General features: G+C 25.1%; 3 protein-coding genes across 5 annotated transcripts; 1 reads left to right on the top strand and 2 right to left on the bottom strand.

The window, feature by feature from the left end:
• LOC132923259 (general transcription factor 3C polypeptide 1) lies at window positions 1-14,386 on the top strand. The gene is made up of 33 exons (XM_060987123.1): window positions 1-250; window positions 309-559; window positions 626-822; window positions 883-1,019; window positions 1,084-1,330; window positions 1,404-1,643; window positions 1,713-1,872; window positions 1,927-2,134; window positions 2,213-2,501; window positions 3,111-3,199; window positions 3,281-3,380; window positions 3,495-3,675; window positions 4,443-4,564; window positions 4,628-4,865; window positions 5,041-5,242; window positions 5,303-5,393; window positions 5,479-5,653; window positions 5,717-5,894; window positions 7,487-7,645; window positions 7,707-7,842; window positions 8,042-8,176; window positions 8,248-8,601; window positions 9,316-9,527; window positions 10,452-10,644; window positions 11,119-11,186; window positions 11,316-11,415; window positions 11,550-11,623; window positions 11,709-11,829; window positions 11,930-12,135; window positions 12,221-12,289; window positions 12,355-12,553; window positions 12,630-12,732; window positions 14,205-14,386. Exons 2-33 carry the CDS (start codon window positions 478-480, stop codon window positions 14,312-14,314), a joined length of 5,175 nt encoding a protein of 1,724 aa, XP_060843106.1. The 5' UTR covers window positions 1-250; window positions 309-477; the 3' UTR covers window positions 14,315-14,386.
• Window positions 14,205-27,241, bottom strand: LOC132923260 (pre-mRNA-processing factor 39-like). 3 transcript variants are annotated; one of them, XM_060987126.1, is made up of 18 exons: window positions 26,815-27,241; window positions 26,637-26,747; window positions 25,199-25,291; window positions 24,625-24,813; window positions 24,431-24,560; window positions 21,546-21,667; window positions 21,347-21,466; window positions 21,143-21,268; window positions 19,152-19,300; window positions 18,955-19,080; window positions 18,719-18,893; window positions 18,540-18,647; window positions 18,307-18,471; window positions 18,102-18,246; window positions 17,833-18,041; window positions 17,707-17,766; window positions 17,453-17,646; window positions 14,205-14,941 (listed from the first exon to the last, which is right to left on the bottom strand). In XM_060987126.1, the coding sequence occupies exons 2-18, from the start codon at window positions 26,742-26,744 to the stop codon at window positions 14,839-14,841; spliced, it is 2,322 nt and encodes a 773-aa protein (XP_060843109.1). In that variant the 5' UTR covers window positions 26,745-26,747; window positions 26,815-27,241; the 3' UTR covers window positions 14,205-14,838. The 3 variants fall into 3 exon arrangements, with proteins under 3 accessions (XP_060843109.1, XP_060843107.1, XP_060843108.1); XM_060987124.1 differs by having other exon boundaries at window positions 26,822-27,241; XM_060987125.1 differs by having other exon boundaries at window positions 26,637-26,775; window positions 26,843-27,241.
• Window positions 15,162-16,649, bottom strand: LOC132923261 (fumarylacetoacetase). The gene has a single exon (XM_060987127.1). It carries the CDS (start codon window positions 16,551-16,553, stop codon window positions 15,321-15,323), a length of 1,233 nt encoding a protein of 410 aa, XP_060843110.1. The 5' UTR covers window positions 16,554-16,649; the 3' UTR covers window positions 15,162-15,320.
• Window positions 27,242-27,571: the final 330 nt, after the last annotated feature.

The raw sequence follows: 27,571 nt of genomic DNA, 5'->3' as shown, positions 1-27,571 counted from the left end.
ACTAATTCCACAGTCGTGTTCATTGGTACTAATGGTACTGTTCATAGACAAGTTCTAGAGTCAAGATATAACCGTCACCACTCACAATAAATTCTGTAGCATTTTTCTATTTCGTAATTTCGTCTTCCGTTTGTCCGTACTATTTGTATTTCTTAGGATGTAGTCACTTGGCATTTTGGTATCCATTCCTTATAATTAATTACTCTCTAAAATATGGAACAATTGATCTTAAATCGTCTATGCTTTACAAGTAATATACCAACATGATCTACCTAATTATATCAGTGTATAATTTTATTTTGTAATAGATCATAATAGTATTGTTATTTGTATCCAATGCTCGAATATAAATGAATGAATAATCGCATAGAAAATTAATTTAGTTTATAAATTTGGCGTGTGCTATCGTTTTTGGTGATATGTTATGTACTTAGCCAAGCTTCAATAATCAGACCATAAAACAATATACCAATAAATATGCATCGATTTCAAAAAGATTTTAGTGCTATTATTTTGGATGAAATAGCACTTGAGGGTTTAGATGGAATTACTATCGAAGGTAAAAGCTCTTACTGAACAATACCTTGCCTTGCTTAATTGTTCTAATGTATATTCTGTTTAATAGCTTTGTGCAAGAGATTATCAAACAATTGTAGTTGGCCCTTAAAACCAGTCGATGATTCAATTAAGAAGATTATTTGGTCATTTGTAATTTGTCTAAAAAATGTAGATTTTTATAGGCTTGATAAACCTAGAGATCCTTTGATAATATTTAATCGATTTGAGTATATTCATAGTGAATTTGGTTCAATATATGAGCCGGTATGTATTTTAGTAATTTTTATATTTAAACTTTAACTTCTTATTCAAATTGATCTTTAGGATAATATACCACAAGACATTTACCCAAATTGTCCTGTTGAAGATGGTACAATTATGGGATCATGTAAAGAATATTTTACTAGATTCAATCTAGCATCATTCCCGAGGAAAATATCAGTTGAAGAAGCAGAAAAACGGTTTTGAACATCATTAATTACTATTCAACTCGGAAAAATTATCAATAGCTGTATTATTTCTTAGGTGGGGCAGGTGTTTGGTTATAGTCGCTAACCAAGAAGTACGAACAAAAGCTTTAATTCCAGAAGATAAACAGTGTACTTTAAACATATCAGTTCGTTATTATTTAGTATTAGAGAAGATTGGCCGTTCACGTTATTTGGGAGAAGCATCCTTCGGTACTCATTCATTACGAACTGTTTTTCCAGATTCCAAAGCTTTATCTTATATAAGAAACCGATTAACTGATGATGGTTTGATAGAAAATCAGGTAACTTATGATTCCTTTACATTAATTTTAAATATTATAGTTTTGGTTTCTATTAATATTTTATGATTTAAAGTCACTTGCTTTTTCTGGAAGCAGTACACAAGTGGCTAATCGTATTGTCATTTCGAGTTTGAAACGATTTTTTGTTAAACGACAATCTATGATTGATGTAATGGTGTCAAGAATTGTGGATTATTTGAAATCACAACCTAAATCATTAGCTTCATATGATCAAGTAAAATCTGAATGTAATATTAGTTTATCAAAAACATTTAAGCAACCTCAGATTAAAAAAATATGTGATACCAACTTAGTAAGACAAATATATTCACTTAAATATATGTTAAAAATTGTAATTCTATAAAAAAAACTATTATTTCAGATGCTCAAGTATCGTGAGTTGTATCCAAATGCTACTGAAAGTGAATATTTATATAAGAAAGAACCTAAAAATGAAAAGATTGTAAGATGTATAAAATTAAAGAATAGTGAAGATACAGAAAATCTTGATAAAGAACATGAGAACAAAACTGCTAATGAAGGTAGCAATAAAAAATTAGATATAATAAAAAATAAAAATAAATTTTCATTTAAAGGTCGTGAATTTAAACAAGATTGTACATTTGAACGCCAAATTCTTAGATGGATTGAAAAACATGGTGACTTAGGCGTTACACTTTCTGACATATCTCGCGCTTTCAGATTTACTACTGATGGTAATTTAGAAGGAGTTTTGAAGAAGCTTACAAATTTAAATTATTTAACTAAAAGTTATTGTGATCGAGGTAGAACAAAAGTTTTTAGGTAATTATCTTTTTTTATTTAGTAAAATCAATAATAAAATAGATTTAAAACCAATATATACATTTTTTTTTTTTTTAGCTATATTGCTAATAGTTATAAATCAGTATATGCAAATGATTATATTGAAGTAGAAAATTTACTTGTAACCAAAAATCAAGAACCGAACACAGAAAATGTAATAAATGATTGTTCGATCAATATTTCTGAAGATAACACAAAAAATATATCTATTAAAACAGCACAAGAACAAACTTCAATAAAAATTGAATATTGTGATGAATCCAGTCAGAATTTATATAGCTGTAATAATCTAGATACAGACAATGATGATACTTTAAATAATACATTAATTAACATTTCAGCACAAGTATGTATTTAACTCATAACTCAATAGTCAATTTACTTATTTTTAATAATCTATTAAAAAAATATTTAAAAATGTATAGTTTCATTTATATTTTTATCTATCTATCTATGGCGTTTTACAAGCCATTGTCGCAACAACCACTGATCTCTTTCCTTAGCCAGTTCAACTCCGTTTTCAATTTCAAGCTCTTCTAAGTCCTTGCCCTCTCTATCCTTCCATCTTTGTCTGGGACGTCCTCTTAGTCTTTTTGATTTTAGTTTCCATCCTGTAACTTATCCAATTATTTTCTCTGATCTCCACACGTGTCCAGCTCATCTCAATCTACTATTTTGTAACATACCATTGATGGTCGCTTCTCCATCATATAGGTCTTTAATCTCCTGATTTTTCCTCTTTATTTTTATTTATTTAAAATTATTATTATTGTAAGTGCAAACAAATAAAATTATATGTGTGTTTATTTAAAAAAAACTGTTTTACTATGTTATAATGAATAATAATACTTCAAAATGAATTATTTATTATAATAATTAATAAACAATTAAGATTAGTGTTATGTAAAATTATTTTTAAGTATATAAATTAACTTTGTTATTGTATTTTGTATAGGATGAAAATACTAAACTAATTGATATGGAACAAACAATTACACGAATAATGGAACACGGATATTGCAAAACAGTATATGAAAGATCTAAGTAAACAAAAAAAATATATTTTTGCATTTTACAATACAAATTAAATAATATTTTATACTAATTATTTTTTTTTACTTTTAGGCAAACTGTGAGTTTGACTGATAGATTCTTTTTTCGACAAAATATCATATTTAATATGCTGTCTGTTGATAATATAATAAGCTTACTTAACCTAAAAAAAGTAAATACTATATAAATCAGTTGTATTTAAAATATTTTTAAAATATTAGGAGAATAATAAAAATATATTTGTTAGAACAGATGTTGATAATTTTAAGTTTAATTACTTTTTTAGAACATTATAGAAACTGAAAAAGAAAATCCAAAGTTTATTGGAACCATTGATATTAAGACATTAATTAAGATTGTTGGTCATTTTGAAAAGTTGGGAAAACTTAAATCTGTTCAGTATCGAGTTACTTATGATACAAAAACTGTGAATCAATCATTTATAGGAACTCCTAATGTTGATTTTAGTGAGTATAATGATTTTATTATTATTAATTTACTCAGATAAATTTCTTTAAAGTTAAAGGCTATTCAAATAGGTAGAGATATCTTTCTATAATCCCATGTTTTTAACTTATTGCCGGGCAGGTTTGGCACAACCCTATTCGATAATTTACAAGTCTCAGCCATAAAATAAATGTGTGTTAACTTTGACAAATTTACTTATTAATATTACAAACAATTTCATAACAAATAATGATTACATAGAATTAAAGGACACTTTATCTACTTTGTTGTATTTATCTTACGAGTATGTAAAATAGTAAATTTATGTTTAGCAGTTCATAGTTAATTTCAATATTTTATATTTTTAAGTCAAAAATGAGCATTTTAAATTGTAATAATTATCACACTTATAATTTGGTTTTAAATAAAATATTGAAAAAGTGTCCATTAAAACACAAATAATGTAATTGATTCATTCTAGTATTAAAATCTATAATCAAAACTAAACGTTAGCTGCTAAACTTTAATTTTCTATTATACATGAGTGTGATAGCCTTGAAATCTATTTTTATGGTATCTTTTTTAAATAATATGTTATGTAGATTATATACAATTACCAAGAGAAACCATAATTTGTTTAATGTATTATTACAGCAAATTCTTTGTTTGCATATTGCATTAATCAAAATATTTATTTTTCTAAAAATAGTTAAAATATAATTATTGTATATTATATTTTGTTATAAAATGTAATCATTCTAAAAAGTTTTTATTTTTAATTATTTAGCAAACCCAGAGGCCATTTCGTATATGAATAGTTTCTTGAATAGATTTAACAACACAATGAAAGCAACTAGAGCTGACAAAAAATGGAATTTAATTGTATACAAATCCCCAGAGCCAAAAACTGTATGTTTAACAAATGATTTTCAAATAAATCAAGCATTGAAATATATTTTATTTTATTTATAGAATATATCAGACCTTAAACTTCCGAGGTTTATGAAAATGAGATCATTACATGAATATCTATATTATTTAGTTTATGATCATCCAGGTGAAAGTTTATTAAATACTTGTAATGAAACTGAGGCAACTGTCAATAGTTATCGAAATGATATAATTCAAGGAGAAAAAGCTCAACTACCAAAAGTCTACTTTCCTTCTGTTGGTTGGAAAATGTTTGTGCCACCCTTACCAAAATATCCAAGTAAAATTTAATATATACTAATATGTAAACTAATATGTAATTTTTTGTAACTAATAATTAATTGTGTTATAATTAAAATTAAATATTTAGTTTTTATAACAAATTTAATTAATTAATTAATTATTTTTTAAAGTTGGGGAATTATCATTATAATATGTTGTATTAAATGTTTTAGAATATCCTAATGGTTGGTTTTTTGTGGGTGACATTATTCATCACATGCCATTAGATCTGATGTTAAAAATTGTAAATTTTAACAAATCTAAGGTAAATCTTGACAAACTTATCACATATGCCACACATCCTGTGTTTAAATACTTACCCTTAATGGCACTTTCGTCTGAAGTACGTAGTATGTTATCTCAAGGATTAAAAAAGTAATATTTATTAATTAAATTCAAATGTTCAAAGAATAATTTTGTCACTTAAAATTGCAGACACATTCAACATACTTTAAATGTGTTACGCTTACTTTGTACAATTGGCTTGATACAGTTTGGTCAAAAAACATACAAAGATACTGAATTGGTAAATAAATAATATAGTTAGTTATGTTAGAAAATAAATAAAAGAAAATATGACCAAATTAATAATATTTTTACTATTAATTTAGATTTATGCATACTTGAATAGACGAGCCAGTTTGTTAAATACTGTGAAAAGTAGTCCCAGTTATTATAGAATATCTGATATGGATTATGAAAAACGTTCTTATGAATTTTTCAGCAATTATGAATTAGAAACATTTTGGTTGGATACTTGGTACTTTTGTACAAATACACCATTAGGTAAAATACTTTACCAGTACTCATATGATTAAATATTAACCATTTAGTATTTTATCATTTTAGGGTATAGGATTTCAAATGCTATTAATAAACCTAAACGAAGGGAGATCATTGACAGAAGTAAAATAGCCATAGATCTAGCGTGTGCTCCTACAAGTCCATTAGAAGCTGTGTCCCAAGATGATGGTACAATACCGGGTGATAGCAAAGGAGCTGCTGGATTTGACAGTCATTTATTTGCGTAAATTTTTATATTTTTAATTATAATTTATGAATCTAAAAAGAGTTTTTACTTTTTTCTTTATAGTTTCTCATATTTTATATTTATTCCATAATTGTATAAAATAAGTTGATATGAGATTTATTAAAAATTAAATATTATAACATTCATAACTAATCCTTGAGACAAGTGAGATAATTTAATTAAGTCCAAACAGAAATGTTGTTTTTCTAAGACTTAAATTATAATATTTTAACTTATGAAAAATTAATTAAAATTATCTTTAGATGTTTAAAAAAAAACAATGAAAACCAATTATATACAGTAGTCACTTGATAATTCGAAATTCAGGGGACTAAGTTAAAAATTTGATTTATAGAGGTTTTCAATTTACCAAGTATTTGAATAATCGAGGGAAAAAAAATTAATTTGAATTAAAGAGAGGTGAAAAATTGTGTAAAATAGGTCCTGATATTGGAATATTATTTTGCATACATTGAGTAAACCAAGCCATAAGACATTCTTCCAGATCGGGGTAATCACATTTTTTCTGTCTGATCCGCGATGAATAAGGTGTTAATGTTGTAAGATGGTCCTTATGTTTTAGTATTGTTGAAAGCGTAGAAACTGGGATACCTAAACGTAGAGCAACATCATTTTTTTATCACCTGCTTCAACTGCCGCGATCACTTTTTTTTGTCGGCTATCGAAAAACACTTGTACTTTACAAGACCCATATTGCGACTGACTACGTTTTATTCAATTTCAATAATATGCAATAATCAATAATACCTATTGCAGAGGTTTATTTTAGTAAAATGATACGATTAAAGTTTAGATTAGGTAGGTAAGATACGATAATATTTAACCATCGTCGTTATTAGTTTCATTACGAGTACGTTAAACAGATTGTACATAATCTTTATACATATGTATGTACATATGAACTTACATATAAATTTGAATTATAGAGGTTCGTGGAAAAAAAATTATTCGAATTGTAGAGTGTGCCTCACCGACAGACATTTCGAATTATCAAGAGGACTGGAATACATGTATTTTTTTCTAATTATAGAGGTTTTCTCAGGGGACTTAGCATTTAGTTCGATTTATGGAGTTTTTTGAAATATCAAGTGACTACTGTATTATTAAAAAAATTATAATTTATAGTATTAATATTAAACATAATATTATTCTTTTTGTAAAGTTAAGATATCTACTTATTCAAAATAAATCATGACATACATTATACAGAATGTGATGTCATACTGTGTTTATCAATAACTTTTTTTTATACCTATTTTTTGCAAATTACTAAGTCATTTAACTGTATGGCCATTTATTTATTTTATTGAGTTTAGTACACCAAAAAATATTTAGTACATAAACATTTCCATCCAATACAGTAATAGTTTGCAAAAAATGGAGTTCTAAAAAAAAACATAAGCAATAACAAATAAACCACAAGTAGGACTCACATAAAATTATAATTTGCTTCTGTTACAAATTATTATATATAGTATATAAATTAACCAAATATTATTTGTTTGACATTTTTTTTTTTCAACATCAAATTCCTTTTGTGTATAACTTCTTCAATATTTTTAATTTAGGCACCTTGCTCGCAATTGGAGTTTAAAAAAAAAATCATCTACAATGTCAGCTTCTAGAAGAAAAACCAAACTTAATCTTTTATTAATGCAGAGAATGAAAAAACATAAAGCAAAAGAAAAGAAAAAATCAGAAATGACTAAAAATCAATTGTATACAATGTGAGTATTTATGAAGTTAAACAACCTTATAAAATTTTAACTGTCTATAACTTAATAACAGGAGATTTAAGTGGACAGCAGTTGAGGATCAAGTACTTTTATTTTGGAAATTGGGTACAATGCTCATAAAAAAAGTTAAATCGCATGCTTTTCTTTCTTATGGTATTAAAGATATGTTCAAATCAATATTTGGAAAAGTATGTAAAGATAAATATTTGATTTGTATTCATTTTTATTTTTATTTGTTAATTTAACTTTTAAATAACAATTTTTGCTAATATCTAGTACAAACCTCTTTAAAAACATTTGATTTTATTTTAAATTGTACATAGAAATTCTATTAACTTAAAACTAATTATTTTTTTAAAACTATTTAATATATATTTTTATGTTTAGTATTACCGTTCTAAAAGTATTGACAATTATTTGAGACGAATACGGTATTTAATGCGACATTCTTCTATAGAAACTAATGTAAATACCTTGTACAAGGAATTAAAGGATAATGAAGAAATACAAGAATTATTTAAAGTATTTAATGCTTATAATCTTATAATTTTAATAAAAATTATTTTTAACCATTTATATGGTTTTATTTACAGAGGGACATTGAGAAACAACATGAACTGCACAATACAAAAAAATATAAGGCGATGAGGGATCTTATTGTTTCTAACATTAAACAGTTTATAGTTTTATTGCGTGAACGTGGTACTGCTATAGATACTTCAAGCGTAATAAATAAAAGTAAGAAATCAGTTGTCATACAGCCAATAGATGTTGTACAAGACTCAGATATCTATGTTAAGACAACTAACCAATTTACACCTGACGTTCTGGAGATGGAATTCAATTATTCCGAACCGATTTGCAACCAACTAGACTTTGTGCAAGAAATCGATTATATATTCACTTTGAACGAAATCATCACATCAATTGTCAGTTCTCTCATACATGTAAGTTTATTAAACATTAGTTTAGAACTATGTATAAAAATAACAAATTAACAATAATATATTTGTTTATTGTAATTCAAAATAAATAGAGACTTAAAACTGTTCATCAATACATTGATTATTTTTTTCTGTGCACAATACAATTTTCAAAATATTTAGTCTAATATAAAGGTATTTATATCATACCATTCTATGATACCTCAATATGGACTTATGTATAGATATTCTATATGCAATGTTTTTGGCAAAAAACTAGTTCATCATACAGTTAATATAATAATAATAATATAAGATTAATTATTGTTAGGAATAGATGCTATGCTGCGATTTATTCATTTTTCTTCACTCAAATTGTTTTTTGTATAGAATGTTTAGTTCAAATTGAATACATTAATTTTTTACCAAATAATATGATTGGTTGCAAGGAAAAACACTTCCCCTTTCAATGACTTGTTTGGTATTAAATTTTTTCAATCACGTTTCTAGTTGTTATTAAATCATTTTATAATAATATAATAATTTACGAATTATCTTATTTTTTGATTTTTGTTTTCATATTTAGTTTATTGTATTATGTACAAAAATCTCAAACAATTATGAAACATAAAAAAATAATAATAATAATAATAATAATAGGTACAATTCATCAACATCTGAGCCTTGATAATTGTTGATGATGTTATTGAATGTATTTGTTATATTTGGTATTTTTAGAGCTCATTGTGCAACAAGAGTACAGACCCGAGGATCTCATTATCCTACCTGCAGGCGTTTAAACAGTACCCGGAAGACGTTTTGAGACAGTCCTTTAGCACCCTCAAGGACTCCAGTATAATAACATGCAGTCAATACCACAAAGAGTCGTTACAAATTTTACTATCAACTTCACATATTATCCAGTCAAGAACTTATGATTACGGTCCAAAGTATGTATTCTACTACAGTAAAACTTCCATTAACGATCACCTCTATGTAACGGTTAGGTTTTTTGTTCCCATCAAGTATTATTCCATGTATTGTCACCTCTAAATAGCAGTCATTATTTATGGTCCCTTCGGTGACCGTTAATTGGAAGTTTCACTGTATAACCTAACTCAGAGGTTCCAAACCTTTTTTGACTCGCGGTGCCCTTAGTCATTTTCTAAAAATCCGAAGGCACTCTATGCCCTATAGATTAAAAATATATTTTAAATAATTATACAGCACCCTGGTTGGGAATCTCTGACCTAACTACACAGAAAAATTAAATGTTGTACTTTATGTCAGCATCTGGTTATCTGCATTCTAATAGACTATTTGATTAATTGATTGTTTGCTTGTTATTATTAAGGTTAGAAAGGCAAAGAAATTATTGCATTTATTAATTGATCCCCATCATAAATATGAAAATTATAAAAAAATAATTTAATGAATAATGAGTAATAGAAATGTTTTTAACTAAATAAAACGTCTCCTTAGAATTTTTCATCTATTTCTATTAAATATTATTCACTTAAGCAAAGTGGTAGATTTTTCTAGAATTTTTGTTACCTAGTGTTTTTTTTTTCAAAAATGGATGTAAATTTTTTGTTTATTATACAGAAAGAAATATTTTCATATAGCATTAATTTGGCTTCGACTTTTACAACATGGTATTTTATTAATTTATAAATAAAAATAAATTATTGCAATAAAATGTATGAAGTACAAAATAGCAGAAAAATTAATGAATAAATTCTTATTTAATAATAAAAATATATGAATGAAAACCATACAAAATAACTTCAGAGTCTTAGTTATTATTATTATTATTATTATTATTTATTGTCGTTAATCAATAGATTTATTTTAACTGTGTCTTATTACTATAGGTTTTATTCAATATTAATTGGCAATAAAGATGTAGAACGTTACAGAGGTGCGTTTATTGCATATTCAAATATCAAAGAAGATCTTTCTGAGCGTAAGATTCTACTACTGTATCCTTCATGTGGCCTATGCACAGCTCTCACAAGTTTATCATTGACAAATATTGTAGATATTTCCATTGAGTTTGATAAAAAAGCAAGTGAACTTAATTTTTATATTATGTAATATATTATTTACAAATTAAGAAAAAATGATATTGTCAATAATTTAAAACATAAATCTTTTGTATATTTTGATAATGTAAAATTAAACCTTAGCTTATTCTTTAAATTCACCTCAATATAAATTTATTTAAAATTAAAAATTGCAACCGATTTTAAAAGGAGTATATGTCAATATACATTTATAAAATAAATGAAGTATAATTATTATAAAAATGTTACTAAAATATATGTATTTAGTTAAAGTGTATTATTTTTAAGTGTATTACCAGATATTTATAATAATAATTTTTGTATATTTCTGAAAATGTAAATTTATTTAATATTATTTTGGTGATAGAGAAAGAGAACGATGTAAAAATTATACCTAGGGATTAGATCATTTTTTCTCCCGTTTGGATAATTGGATGTTTTAAAAATGTTTTCTATTTTTATTTTCTACTTACAGTACTTGGAATATATGCCCAATGAAAATTTAGACAAAGCATCGAAATGCCTGAAAAACACTCTAAAACGGTAATTATTATTTTCTCTATTTTACTAATGATATATTTAATTTTTCATTTATACTTTTGTTTTAATACTAGATTTCTTTATAAATATTTTATATATATGTAATATTTTTACCATTTTTGTTTACTGTAGTATGAGAAGTCGTCATTTTGATTTACTATCAACCAGTAATGATTCAGTTGAATACATCAAAATAATAACTTCTGTCACAAAACAGTTAAAAAATTATGAGGTTAAGTGTTATTTTATTAACATATAATACATAAATATATAATCATAATAATATTAGTATTATGATATGAATTGTTCGTGAACCTCTACCTCTTACAACTCATAATAATCAATTTTTTGCATTACTAATTTTAGGTTATTTGTAAGCTAAAACAATCTTTACAAAATATAGAAGAGGAAATTGATTTAGTTGCGCAAAATATTTTCTGGTAAATGATTAATTTTGATTTTATATTAATGTACATACCTAACATTTGTACTAAAATACAATATTATTTACATTATGTTTATCAGTCGACCGACATTCATACCACAACTTGAATATCTCACAACTGGACTAAGTGAATTATGCATGCAGATTCTCAAGTTCTGTCATACCAAGGGACAATGTGGTGCTTCGCAACGAGAAATCAAAGTAAGCAACAGTTAATAATTTTGTACACAAAATAAAATTAAGGTAATTCATTCTTCTACTGATCTGTCTAAATATAATTATTTTATTTACATATGAACAGAAAAACTTTGAAGATTTGTCTCTGTTTGTTCTTACAACATCTGTGCGATACCTGACAGATAAAGACCTATTATTGAGGGCTGGCATTGAAACTCCAGTGTATGTGCATTATCAATTTACGGATTTGTGGCTTGTAAAAATACCAAGTGAAAATTGGTCTAGTGCTGTTAATTATGACACAATAATCATGGAAAATGAAAATTTAGAGTGAGTTGTATATTTGCTATGTAAAAAAATTACATCAATACACAAATTAATAATTAAATACATTTCATTTAACAATTATTTTTAGGTCAGATTCTGAGGATACAGACTCAATACTCCCACCATTCAAAAGGATGCGTGAAGAGCATCCAACAGAGTAAGTAGTACTCATGTTCTGACTATCATTCTTTTTGCTTACTTATTATCAAATACAACATTTAGAACAATTACTGATACCTTTGATCGCATAAAAATTCGTCCTTGGACCCGAATGAATTTAACTATCAACAAAGAACTTTTGGAGAAATTTTTAAACTCTGTTCTAACCAAAATAATTGTCAAACCCGGCATTTACCTGAAAACCCTGAAAAAAGATTATTGCACCATCTTACAGCCAATGGTGGTTAGGGAACTTGTAGAAGTATGTATACTGTTAATATATATTATTTATGTTTTTACTTATTATTTAATAATAAAATATGCTTTTATTATAATAGATGCTTGAGGCTTTGAAGTGTATAAAAATGATTCACATAAAAAATATGTGCAGACCTTCATTTTTTTCCAATCCATCACCTTTAAACCATAACTTGGTGTTTTGTAAGTAAAATTATTTATTCGACCAATTTCAATAACTAAAAGACCAAAGTTTCTTACAAAATAATTTAGGAGCCATTTTATACTGTTCGAACATTTAGAATATGTTTTTTATTATTATGATTATTTATTTAAAATCTGACAATTTACAATCTGTACAATAAGCAAACTGTATGGACGTAAGGAATCAGGAAGCATGAATAATAAAGTCAACCCAGTAGCGGCACCCCAGAGAATATTTAAAAAAAAATTTAGTTACTACTTATCAGAGAATCATATAAAACATTATTTTCATTATTTTGTTTTTATGAAATAATCATAAAAATTCCAAATTGATTCACTCGACAATATTTGTTTAAATTCTTGCATACTCATTTTGAAAAATTCGTTTATTTTAGGAATTTATTTATTTTCCAAGAATAAAAAATCTAAAAAAAAATAAATAAATCAACCATTATTATTTTCATATTGTGAATGGCCCATGTGTATTTACTATTTGGTTTGCTGAAAAAAGTGAACGCCAATGTTTAAAATACTTTTCTGGAATATGAGAATCCTAAATAATTCTTCAGATTTAAAGCTTTTTGTGACTTCATAACAAATTAATGAATATTAAGAACTAAATTGCCTTCTTTTCCAAACCGGAAACAATGTTGACAATGGTTATACTGTAGAATGTTGAAGAGTATTTATCATACTTAAACAAACTAGAATTTTTTACTACTGTAATTATATTTTTGAAAAAAGCTTTAAACAATTGCTTTGCAAAATTAGATGTTGTCAATTTTAGTCTCAACAATTGGGTCATTGACACATTATTTAACAGTCTTTCATCATCAAGTATAATAATAAAGGATGATTGAAAAAAAAAGAAATTTTTTTATTTTACTGATGTACAGTGTGAACACGATTTAAGGTACATACCACTAAATATCTCAACTGGATGACCTTACCTTGGAGTGAATATTAAACTTACATTTTTTAAATAGAAACACTATTTTTTTTTTACATATTCGGATAGATTATATTTTATAAATGTTTTTTGTATAAAAAGTTTTTTTCTATTTACAAAATTGACCCAGTTACATAAGTCACCATTTGAGTTAATTCATAGTTCATGTTTAACAAAATTTTCATTGTACGTTGTCCGGATGGATATCTCTTGAGTATGTAATATTTAAAAATTGAAAATCATAAATAAATGTGTATTTAAGTACCTCCTAGGCCTTCAAAAATATTCACTCCAATACAAGATCATCCAGCTGAGATATTTAGTAGTACCTTAAATCGTGAACACACTGTATAATCAAAAATAAACTGATATTACAGTCTATAAGTGGACCTCACTTTATTATAGGAGTGAATTAATTTACATAACTTATATAACATACTTCATTATATTATATATTGAAATAACACTGTATAAATATAAATATTTTTATTAGTGTGAATTAATTACAAATATTGTTTTACAGCTGATGTGAAGGGATTGGAAGATGAATCGTGTATAATACTAGAACCAACTCTTGATTGCGAAATCAGATTTGGATATTTTTCAAACAAATTTGGTGATTATGTCAAGTAAATTAATATTATGAATGTAAAGTGTTTTTCTAATTTTAATTATTATTATTTTTAATAAAAACCAAAAACAGCATTTTCAAATTTTTTTTTTTTATTGACTACTTTTATATAATTTACAATATTTTAGTAATTAATAAAAGATTAGTAAAAGACAAAATAGTTGAATACATTTTATTGTAGAATAGATTTTATAAATAACAAAATGTAAAATAATAATGATTAATTAATTAATCTGTAACTAAAATTGTATTTTCTGTGTATACTTCTTCATTTCTGTTTAGATATCCCTTACACACACATTGAACTTGAGGAGTTCAATTAAATTTATTTCAAATGTCAATGTACTTGTAATACATAATATATAAAAATGCTTTAAAAACTAAGATTTAGTTACAACATAATGACAAACTCAAATAAATATCATCAAATTATTAAATAATATTTAAATATGGATTTATTTACATTTATGAAGAGTTTATAATAAAATATACTTATTAAAAACAAATGGTCAACATCATGGTAAAATTATGTTTTGGCACTACAAGGAGTGTCTATAAGTTCTGTTTTTTTCTCACTTTCGTTGTATGTTTTCATATACCTTTTCAATTCTGATGTAGCTTTGTTGATCCTAAAACAAAGCATTATAATTTATAAATATTAAAACAACGGCTATACTTATATTTTTGCGATTTTCAATAAAACGTTTTTATATAAGTTGATTTGGGTGGTCTCTAATAATATTAATAATTGTGCATGAATATGTGTATCACCAATTTGCTTATAAATATATTTTCATCAAAATCATAGAACCTTAACATTAATTGTTTAAAAATAGATTTACAAAAAACTGACACTTCATAGTTTTTTTTTATTTCCAAGTTAATTATATAAAATATTTATTCATGTACAATTAAACCATTTAAATAGATTACAACATATAATAATTCATTCAAAAAATAAAATAATTCATATAATATATTATTTTTATAATTCCTATTATTTTATATTTAAAAGTTTTTTGCTGGAAGAATTTTGCTGCTACAGTTGCCAAAACCAATTTTGTATCCGTTTCCTTGACAAAATCCAGATATTGTTACCTCGTCACCATCTTCAAAAAATTTCAACTTTCTTTCACCTAGATCTACAAATATTTTTCCTCCAATATTTTTCTCTATCAGACAAGCCTGCTGTTCCTTTTCAGGACCACTAATTGTTCCAGATGACAGTATATCACCCGGTTGCAAATTGCAGCCATTAATGGTATGATGAGCAATTTGTTGTAATGGAGTCCAGTACATATACTTATAGTTGGTATTACAGATGGAATAAGTTTTCTGTGATTTTGGATCACAAAGACTTGCATTTAAATTGATATCAAAATTGTACTTAATATTATCGTGCAGTAAATACTCTAATGGAGCTGGGTCTTGTTTAAAGTTGTCTGTTTTGAATTCTTCTAGGGCTTCCATTGTCACTATCCAGGGTGAAATAGTCGTAATAAAATTCTTAGAAAGGAACGGTCCGAGAAAAAATGATTCCCATAACTGCGTGTCTCTGGCACTCCAATCATTCAACAGAACCATACCAAATATATGATCTGAAGCTCTGCTGGTCGGTATCGGTTCACCCAAAGAATTCAATGTACCCCCAACGAAAAATGCCACTTCTAGTTCATAATCCAACATTTCTGTAGGACCGAATGTCACTTTTCCATCTTTTAAATACTGTCCATTTGGTCGAACAATAGGTGTACCAGATATTCTAATTGATGATCCTCGACTATGATATGCAACTGGCATGTTTTTCCAATTATCTGCTATAGGTTTATCAGGTGTCATGATAGAACCGCAATTGTGAGCATGATAATAAGATGAAAAAAAATCAGTAAAATCACCTATTGAAGTAGGCAAATGCATTTCAACTTCATTTTGATCCCAAAATACACCGTTTTTCAAATTCTCAGAGTTTTCAATACGTAGATAAGATTGAATCGATTTACGAGCTTGAGACCATGTTTTCTTATCCGAAGACATTAAGCTTTGAAGCGACGACTGTTGAAATACTTCACATAAAGGATGATCAAAAACATTTTTGGAATATTTTAAATCCAAAATTTTATCACCAATAGCAACTCCTATTCGATGTGTTGGATCATCAACAGTTGAGAATACACCATATGGAAGATTTTCTATTGGAAAATGTGATTCACTAGAGTACGATATATAACTTTTCATAGGCATGGTAATACAATTTTGTAATATTAGAAATTATTATTAAAATTATATCACTCCAAACACTGTCAACTGAATACTAGTAAGTGATAACTGATTTTTTATTTTATATAAATGATGAAGTCTCTTATCATTATGTAACCAAAGTAGGTTAATTAAAAAAAAAAAACACCTCTAGGTCAATATTTACAACCAATGTTATCACAATTTTTTTTTAAATACAACTGAAAAAAGTTTCAATAATTTTTTATTTTAATATTACATTGATATTCAATTTAAAGATACATATTTTGAAATGTTTAATTTCAAAATAATATCAGAATTTATTTTATAAATGTATGTAACCTCTATTGAAGGTTAAATAAATAAATTTAATTAATTAGAAGTATATTGTGTTAAATTTATTGAAATAATTCAATTTATCATGACAAATGGTGCTCCCTATCCAATGAGCAATGCACCTTTATATTTTTAATGCATTTTATAGGTAAATTTTTATATGTTATTTTAATGTTTTCATATTTGTATAATACAATTTTATACTTGTATATGATAATTAATTAATAAACTAAGAATAAGAATACTGATACTAAAATTATTTTAGATTCTGAACAGAGAACTATTTGTTTGTGTGTGTATACATGATAAATATAAAATATATATATATGTATATATTGTTTAACCAATTTGCCGCATAATTGTTAAATTAGTGTGTAATATGGCATTTGTGTAAATTGTATGTGTGGTCCTTAAAATATTTGTTATTTTCCCTACAAAAAGTGTCTATCTTTCCCCTGATAAGATTATTTATATTTTTATTACAGAGATGTTTTATTTTTCCTAACTATATCCTTCTTTAGTATCTAATATTTATCTTGGCACCATTTAATGAGTTTTTTATTACTTACAAAAGTATATCCTTGCCAAATTCTTCTAAGAATTCAACTTTGCGTTGAGCAAAAATAACTTGTTGTTCAACATCAATGGACTTCATGACTAAAATGCTATCAATCAGTTTGACTACCGCAGAAATATTCATAGGATTGTCACTCATTTTGATTTCAATTAATTGTAACAGCAGACGACTACTTTTTTGAACATTCTATAATATAAACAAAACATTTTTATAAACAAAATAATATTCAATAACTAATATACTAACATTTATTTTCTCTACTTCAGCCAATAAAATTTCAGAAGCTCGATCACTGTTGTGTAACATCTGAAAAGATAAATTTTAAATTAACATTTTATATAATTTGTTATAAGTTGTCTATAAAATTCTTACTTTCCAAACAAATCGAGCGTATTTAACTGTCAACAGAATAGAAGTTAATGAAGAGTTTGCTATACTAATGTAATGTTCATATAACTCGCATACTCTATCATTACAATTTCTTCGTCTTTCCAAATTAATCCTTCTTTGTATTATTAACTTTTTATTTGGGGTTTTACTGTCTAACATGTCTAAAATTTGAGCAGCTTTATCATATTGTCCTAAAGCAATAAAAATTGTTAAAATATATATATATAAGAAATATTAAGCAAGTTAGTTACCATTATTTTCTAAATGTAGAGCCCAAGTTAAGTTAATACCAGGTTTATTCTTATGATGAACAGTGCATGCTCTAATATATATGTCCTCTATACGGTCTTTAACTTCCTGGTCATCAGATTCGAGACTTTCCAAATAACTGACATACTATAAGGAAAATCATTAGTTAAATTTTTTATGGAAATTAGTCTTTTGAATAATTATTACCTTAGTCCAAAATTCTTCATATAAAGCACAAGCAATTAAACATCTTTCAAATAACACCACAATACGTTTGTATGTACCATGACCAATTTCAAATTCTAAATATTCTTTCCAGTTTCTAATCTGAGATCTTTCTAAAGGTTTTACATGAAAATATGGCCGTTTAATCTGAAATATAAAGAAAAATTTAACTAGTATTCTTAAATTTAATATGTTAAGATAAGTGTAGAACTGACCATTTCTTCATAGGGTAATCGTAATGCAACCATTTCTGCTGTGTGCTTATGTATTGCAATGCGCGATGATATCATTTTTTCTTTCATTAAATTTTCTTCTTTGGTTCGCTAAAAAAAAATGTGAAATCATTTAATAAATTTACTCATTTTAAAAAAAACTGAACTGTATTTTAGATTACTTGTTCTATAGGATCAGCCATGTCATCAGAGTCAGAACCAGAATCAATTTTTCTACCGTGTGCTTTTTTAGCATCAGCTTCCTTAATCTCAGCTAATACTTCTTTTCTTAACTCCAAAAATTTAACAGCTTCCAATATTTTGTTTTTAGGATACTTTTTTACATAGTCTTTGAAACTAAAAAATAAAATAAAATAAAAAATATAATTATATATTTCAAATACTGTATAATTACTACCATTCAAAATTATTTAAAAATCCATGAGTAGGAGTCGCAATTAGACGTTCATAAATTTCTGTAACTCTTGAATATTGTTTACATTCCAATTCAAACTTAATATAATGATCCCATAAACGATCCGATCTTAAACAATTAATTTCTTCTATTATTACAAACATTCGTTTTGAAAGTTTTAATTTAAAATATATATTTACCGGAATTCAATTCCACAAGCTTCCACTGCCCTTTCAAATTGTTCCCTTATCATGTCTTCATCATCTGGATATGCTGATTTCATATAACCCATATAATGAATCCATAAGTCAACACTCAATGGTATAGCTTTTAAACCACGATCAAATACCTGTGCACAATTTAAAACGAACAAATTATTTAAGCTGAATATAATATTAAAAATCTTGAGTTCACTTAAATATTATATAATCATGCCTTTAACAAAAGGATTTAAAATCTGTGTTTATCTAATACATATACAAATAACCTTATGACTAGTTTTATAAATCACCGCTTACCCAAAATATATCCAAAACAGCTCTTGGCGTGTGTCGAAATGCCGGATTATGTTTTCTTATCATTAAATTAAATTTAACAAATATTTAACTTAATTTATAAAAATATAAATAAATAAAAACTATAATAATTATACCTAATAATAACAACAATAATCACAATGATTGATCTTAATTACTTAATTGTAATATAAAATACATAAACTTAATACATAATTATTTGTACTACACCTAATAATTATTTAAAACCACGGCATATCATTTAATTAACAAATACAGTATACAAATTAATGATATTAAAGATTCAACTAAAAATATTTTTCACACTTTTTAGTGAAATTCGTGCTTTTTTGGGCCACGGTGGAGCGTGCAGTGTTTTGTGCTTTATCCAGCAGCAACCTGATGAAAAATATCTAGACCAAAATCATGTTAAATAGTTATAAAGAAATCTTTGAAGAATTTTACTAAGAGGGAAATATATTTTGGGCAAAGGATAAAATCAATCACAACACCTGAAAAGTTGAGATGTTTTAAGTTTTATACAAAAACATTAACAATAATGATAAAAAAAAAAACAGTACAAAAAAAAACAAATATAATTTTAGTATTTTATTAGCAAAATTATGAATACTAAAATTACGTTATAGAACTGTTGTTAGCTTGGTTTGAATGACATGTATAATGTATGTATGAATAATGTTGATGTTTTTGAAAATAATACTTCATTGATAATTAATTTGAATATTAAAGATGTAGAAACTTCAGCCAACTTCATAATTGTATCTTCGTTTTCATAGCAGAAAACATATTTAATTTAAATTTATAATTTATTAACTTGTACTATTATTAATTTACAAATTTAAATTTAAATACATTTGTTAATAAACTGAATAGTTATTACAATGCTTAATAGTTATATCAAAAATATAAGGTTTATTAAATAACTACCACTATAATAATTTACAATCATAAATATATATTTATATGGTAAAAAAATATATTGTTTTAAAAAGTAATTATTATATAATTAAAAGATTTAAATCTTAATTAAATAATTATTAACTACCAATTAACTACCATTTATGGTCATAAAAATAAATGCTTGAACATCTTGAATGATAACTTTTTTCTTTATGGTGTTTAAAATAAATAAACAAAAAAACAATTTTTACATTAAAAAAAAAGTCTATTCATTGACTTATATAATAATTACTATTAACAATCATACTTAAATTATTATTATAATCATTAATCTTATATATTTTATACATTTAAAAAATATATACATGTAATTATACAACTATAAAATAACTAATAGTTTAAATTAATTTAAAAATCAATATGATCTTAGATCTTCTTCTTAGTTGTACTTTTTTTTTATCTTATTGGTATTATCAATCACACACAACACAAACGTGTAAAAAAAAATGAATAATACAAAATTATTCAAAATAATATTGTTGTATAACTGGCAGTAATTATACTGATGAGAACAATATTTTAAATTTAAATCAATAATTTAAATTTAATTATGTATCCCACTCTACTCCCAAACAGTATTTAACATTCTATAACCATTTCAGTTTTTTTTTTTTTTTTGGACTTTGTTTAAGAATTATACATGGAATTATCTATTATCCATTCAATTGATGAAAAAAAAAAAATGTTTAACTCACTTTTTCACAGTTTTCTTTAGTTCCATTTTTTCTTTCATAGTCTGCATATTTTCTCCAGTAACCATAACAATATGGATATAAATCTAAAAAGGCATCATAAGCTTCACGTGCTGCTTCAATATTTTTCTGAAAACAATAAAAATAAATAATAAATATTGAATAAGTAACTTAAATTAATTTTATAGATAAACTTTATAATTATACCGCTCCATCGACATATTGTAATAAGTAAGTCCAACCAATAAAGTCAGATGGATCATCACGCACAGTTTGCCAAAACTTATCAAGTTCTCTAAGTTTTTTGGATTCCTTTTCTTTATCACTCTAATAAAATTAATTATTATTTAAGTTTACAAATCATAAAAAAATGTAAAATAATAATCTAACTAAATAATGAACGTACAATTTTCGATCTTTTCTTCAAAGAACTATCCTTACTTGACCTATCTTTGCTTGGTGTTCTTGAACGTTTTTTATCAACTCTTTTTGAATCTTCTTTTCTTGATCGATCTTTAGACTTAGAATCTAGAAAATAAAATGTTAAGTAGAATATTTGCTATCTGTAGTTGTGTACAATAGGCAAATGTAAAATAATGACTTAAATATACATGACTTTGGTTTTAGTGAGGAAGATGATTCATTGATAGAACCCTTAATCTATCACTTATGTTAAACATAATTTTTAGTCCTCGACAGATATTGGGTTGAATAAAAAAATTTTTAATTTATAATTTAAATGTTACTAGTCAACTACAAAATAATTTAAATAATTCACTTAATACTTAAATATGATTATTAAATTGACTAGCAAATTGATATTGGAGGCTTAAGAGCCAAACATATTAACTCTCAAGTATGTTTGGGTATCTAGTCTCCACATTATAATACTATACATATCAGTCAATATCAAAAATATGCTGCTAAATAAGTTATTAGGTTATATTAATTAATATCAATAGAGCTGTAATAATATATTTAGTTAAAAGTTTAATACAATAATTAAAAAATGTATTGATTCTATATTTATTTATTTACAATAATTAAAAGGACAGGGTCCTTATATCATAGACATATACTGAAAGATGAGCTTTCTCTATAGTCTATAGGATAATATCTACAATATTTTTTTTTTTACAATATTGAATATAATATATATAATATTTTTCATGGCACACTCGAAAAAAAAAAACAAAGTAGTTTTTGGCAGTAGTGTTCAAAAAGTTTGCCACCCCTGCTCTATTAGTTACCGGTTACATTTAAATCAAGGATATAGGATATAGCCTTTAATAATATATCTATACATAATTATATATTATATAAAGAAAAATGTAATAAATAAAAAGAAATAATAATAATAATAGTAGGTTTATGTATAATATACATACAATAAAATTGGTATTAATAAATAAATACCTATACAATAACCACGATAAAGTCATAAATTCATAATACAAAATAATTTCTCATAATATGCGAAAAAATATTAATAATAGTTAATAACTATCTCATCAATTTATAAATGTTTAATTATTTAAGACTAGTAACCTATAAATTTGAGAAAAGTGGCAGCAAATTGAAGTTACTTCGCCATGAATAAGATGTTCAAATCAAGACTTTTGTCAAAAGAATCAAAGGTAAAACTTTATACGACTTATCTACGTCCAGTCATCATATATGGATGTGAGACATGGTCAACAACAAAGGGTGACGAAGGAAAACTGTTGAGGTTTGAGAGAAAAATTCTGAGAAGAATATATGGCCCTATACGAAACCCAGATAATGGGGAATATGAGCGCAGGAAAAACACAGACATGGAAAGGCTTTTTAACAAACCAAACATTAAAGTTTTCTAATATCTAAAACAGCGCTTCTCAACCTATGGTACACATACCACTAGTGGTACGCAGAAAGCTCATGGGTGGTATGCGAAGAAAATATCCCTTTATAAAAAAATTGGAATGAATCATTATTAACATTAAATATTATTTGGTTAATTTGATTAATAATAATAATAATTGTACATATTTAATTTAATTTAATTTCTTTTTGTACATTAAATACTTAATTCCTATCATTTAGTAATTCCTAATAAAATAAAATTCTATACATGTAACATAAACGTATATATTATTAAGTAAAAAAATGGTCAGGTGGTACGTAAAAATTTTCAAACTATGTAGATGGTACGCAAATATAAAAAGGTTGAGAACCGCTGATCTAAAAGATTAGAACGGCCTGGGCATGTTTGGAGAACGAAGCAGGATCTGTTCAATAGTTTTAACTAATAATCCATCTGGGAAGAGATCGCGTCAGCGCTGGATGGACCGTATAAAAAATGATCTAAAAAGAAGGGATCAAACAGTAGTAATGGAGGAGACCAATAACAGGGACCGTTGGAATCTTGGTAGAAGCTGCGAAATGCCTTCAAGGCATGTAAAGCAAGAAAAAAAAAAAGTAATCTATCAAACAAAATAGATGTTACTGGAAAGATCAATTTTTAAAATTCTTTATAATTTTAATGAAGGTTGTAGAAAAACATATATATATATATATAAATATAATGTAGTAACACATGAAGCTCCTATAAATCATTATTATCTATACTTTACAGTGGTGGTTCGTATATATGTACACAAGTGCACATGCACTAACCACCCAAACTTAAGAAAAATTGAAAACAAAAATCATAATAATGCAACTAAGTACCTGTAATGTTCTTAAGATTATGTTTCAAAATATAAAAATATAAATATAGATATTCAGAACATGAAAATAATATAATATTTAGATTAGGTTATTTCGAAGAAGGCCAAACGATCAGACGGTTTTCCGCGTCAGAACGGTATCGGTATGTATACTGTATAGTAGTAGTCCAATAGTAGTATAGAACACACAACCGCTGTGTACATTTGTGAAGTGTAAAAATTAAAACAAGTCAAAATACATAACCCGCATTATAATGGAATTGATGTACACATAACAAATTAAATTGTTTTCAGCAAATTATTTTTGACGTCGCTGTCACGTGTTGGCATTATAATTTATTTTTACTCACTCATTTATTATATTCTGATTATCGGGCGATAATGTTTGTAAAATAAAAGGTAAATAACTAAAATTTGTAAACAATTATTTAGTACAAACTATAGCTATAATATGTAATATTATAATATTAGATATATTTTTTTTGGATGTGCACTACTTCATTAAAAACCTACGAGCCGCCACTGATACTTTACCAACAATTTTTAATTAACAACAAACACATACCTTAGGTATAAAAATTACCTGATTTTTTATCGTATTTTTTTTTGTTGCTTTCTTTTTCTTTTGAATCTTTTTTTATTTTTTTTGTATCTTTTTCATATTTATCTTTATCATTAGCAATTGTTGCTTCAACTTCTATTTTATTATCATCCTATACAAACATTAATTGTAATTATATTTTAAATAAAATAAAATTTAATAAATAATAAACATACTTCATCACTATCACCAGCTACTTCGTCACAAACAATCATTTCAGATAATTCCAGTTCTTCTTTACCATCTTCAGAATTATTTTGACTGTCTTTAAACTCAAGATGATTGTCATCTTCATCACTTTTTTTCTCTTCATTTTCATTTTTCATTTCTACTGAATTATCTTCTAATTCATTTTTATTTTTAAACTAAAACATTTAATATAATAGTTTAATTTACTTACATATTATGTTGATTTCTTATTAAACACACATCTAAAAAACCCAAAACTTCAACTAATACTTAATTGTAACTTTTTTAAATTAATAGAATTCTGAAGTACTTATAGTTAATTGTTAATTAAAAATATTATAACCTAACTTATAAAATAAGCTAAGATAATTTTATTTTTTGGATATGCATAAAGTAAATTGATAAAAAATTAAAATATATACCATTAAATTAGGGATTAGATAATAAAAAAAATAGGACTGCACTAGTTAAATATTGTGGCCCATAAAAAATATAATATATATTTAAATACAAAACGAGTATATATAACTCAATGTATATTATAAAAAGTTAGTAAGTTACCTCATTCCCGTTTTTAAGATCAGCTATTCCATTTGACTCTTTTGTTTTCTTCTCATTTCCATTTCCATTTGATTTGATTTTTTCCATTTTAATCTAGTTATTACACACAACATAGAATAAAATAGGTAATTTAATAAAACTAATATACATTTATACACAGTTTTATTTAATAATGTACATATTTATGTTTAAAACGTAACACCAAATATCTATAAATAACAAATAGGTATTTTTTTTTAATTAACAAAAAATTACTATTTTAAAATAAAATAACTAAATAATTTTATTGAGACTCTTTGTAAGTAGAATGTAGTTTTAAAAATGGAATACATTATCAATATCTTTTAATATTGCCATATTATATGAATAAAAAGCTTTTAAATCAAATAATTTAACATTGTAGATATTATCTGAGCTATGGGTAACAATTTTTTTATGTTAATATCTAAATAACTATTTTTTTTATATATATTGTAGACAGTAGACATGACTAATTTATATTTTCAAGCAATATAGGTTTAAAATTTTAAATTGGTTAAACTTTGGATTTATTGATTTACTTTTTCTTTTAATTTAATTTAATTTACTATTAATTTAATCTATAATAAATATATGCATATCTAAAGATATATTAATTGTGTTTTAAAATAAAAATGCAACATTACAATAATACTGTATTTGATTAAAGATAAAGATTACTTTGCTTATTTTTTAAATAGATATAATTAAATTGTCTATAAAATATTATTCATATGTTTATCCTGAGGAAAAAGCATAAGTAGGATTTTAAAACAATACAATAGTATAGCAAAGCAATTCACCTCTTTATTACTGTCTATCACATAAATTAATAACAAAATAAACAAATGTAAGTATCAAGTTACCTCTTATATTTATATTCATCAATTTAAAGTAACTAAGAAAACCAAAAATATCATGGAATAGTTCTATGGATAGTAAATTTAATATAACAGAGATAAGTAATAAAAAAAGGTATTACTTTTCAAATGATTAGTTTTAAAAAAAATACATAAACATAAACATAACTTAAAAATGTATAATATATTCACCCCAATGGTTTCTTAATATACTAAAAAATAATTTATTTTTGTAATATGTATAATTTTTATCTTCTAAAAAAATATGATACATTTTTCAGATACAAAATACAAAAATAAATTTGGTTTGATTAAAATTATATTATAATTTAGTATTAACGTACATTGTTAAATTATATTAAAAGCATAAAACCTAATGTTTTCAATAATTCAAGCTATGGTAAAACCAGTGGCTATAGTCCTCGAATAATTTAATTTTATAAAAAGGTGTAACAGCTGAAATATAATATAAAATATTAGCCCTTATGATAAAAATATATTTTTTATTAATTATTTAAATATAAAAAAATATATGTAGTAGGTAGATGTTAATTACAAACCTTTAATTCTTTTTCTTCAGCATCCACGGAAGAAATTAGTTTTTCCAATTCATCATAAACTGTATCAGATTTTCTTGTATGATTAGTGTTTTCTGAGTCGGATGACATAATCTTTAAATTTAAATATGTCTTCAATACCCTTAAATAATTTTAAACTATTGTAAATTCTTATATTTACAGCTTACTATTTCGGGGTATATTATTACTTCCTTCAAATTATTATGAGTTGTTAGGATGAATGATAATCAATAATTATTGTATTTGTACTCTATAGACCCTTATATTACAAAATTTAAAATACTAATACTGTAAACTGTTACATGATATATTTTATAACAAATCACGATGTTTCTTAAAAATTCGCATTGTAAATCAATTCTTCATTTAATCAAAAAATAATAAAATGTAAAATTACATCTGTAGACACTATGCATTAAGTGCTAGTAAAATTTTCTTATAAGTACAGTTGAAAACTACAGGCTAGTGTCTACAAAATTAAAAACTATAAACATTGAGAGAATATTATAATGCAATATTATTAACAGTTTAAAATTAAAACTTAAAAGTACCTAAAACTTTAAAGGCAAAAGTTAATGGCAAATTGGCAAATGTTTTAAGCATAAATAGTGCATTGATAAGCACCAAGCAGCATAAAGTTGATAATAATTAATAATCGCCATTTTGAGAGTATACAATACAATATTTTCTCCAAGAAATACATTTTTTTCCATGACTTAAACATCTTTCAACTTGCATATTAAAATAAATATTAATTATGTTGACGATTTATGGAGCCGATGGAGGACATAAATACATAATATTAATTTAAATAATTATTGTATTATATAAAAAAATTGTATTAAAAACAAAAACACCTTTTTTATTGTTATTTAAGTTATTTTCCTTAAATTGAGTGACGGAAATGACAAAATATC

Source organism: Rhopalosiphum padi, chromosome 2 (genome assembly GCF_020882245.1).
Source record: "Rhopalosiphum padi isolate XX-2018 chromosome 2, ASM2088224v1, whole genome shotgun sequence".
In the NCBI taxonomy this organism is placed as follows: Eukaryota; Metazoa; Arthropoda; class Insecta; order Hemiptera; family Aphididae; genus Rhopalosiphum; species Rhopalosiphum padi.
This window is presented reverse-complemented; position numbering and strand designations above follow the sequence as displayed.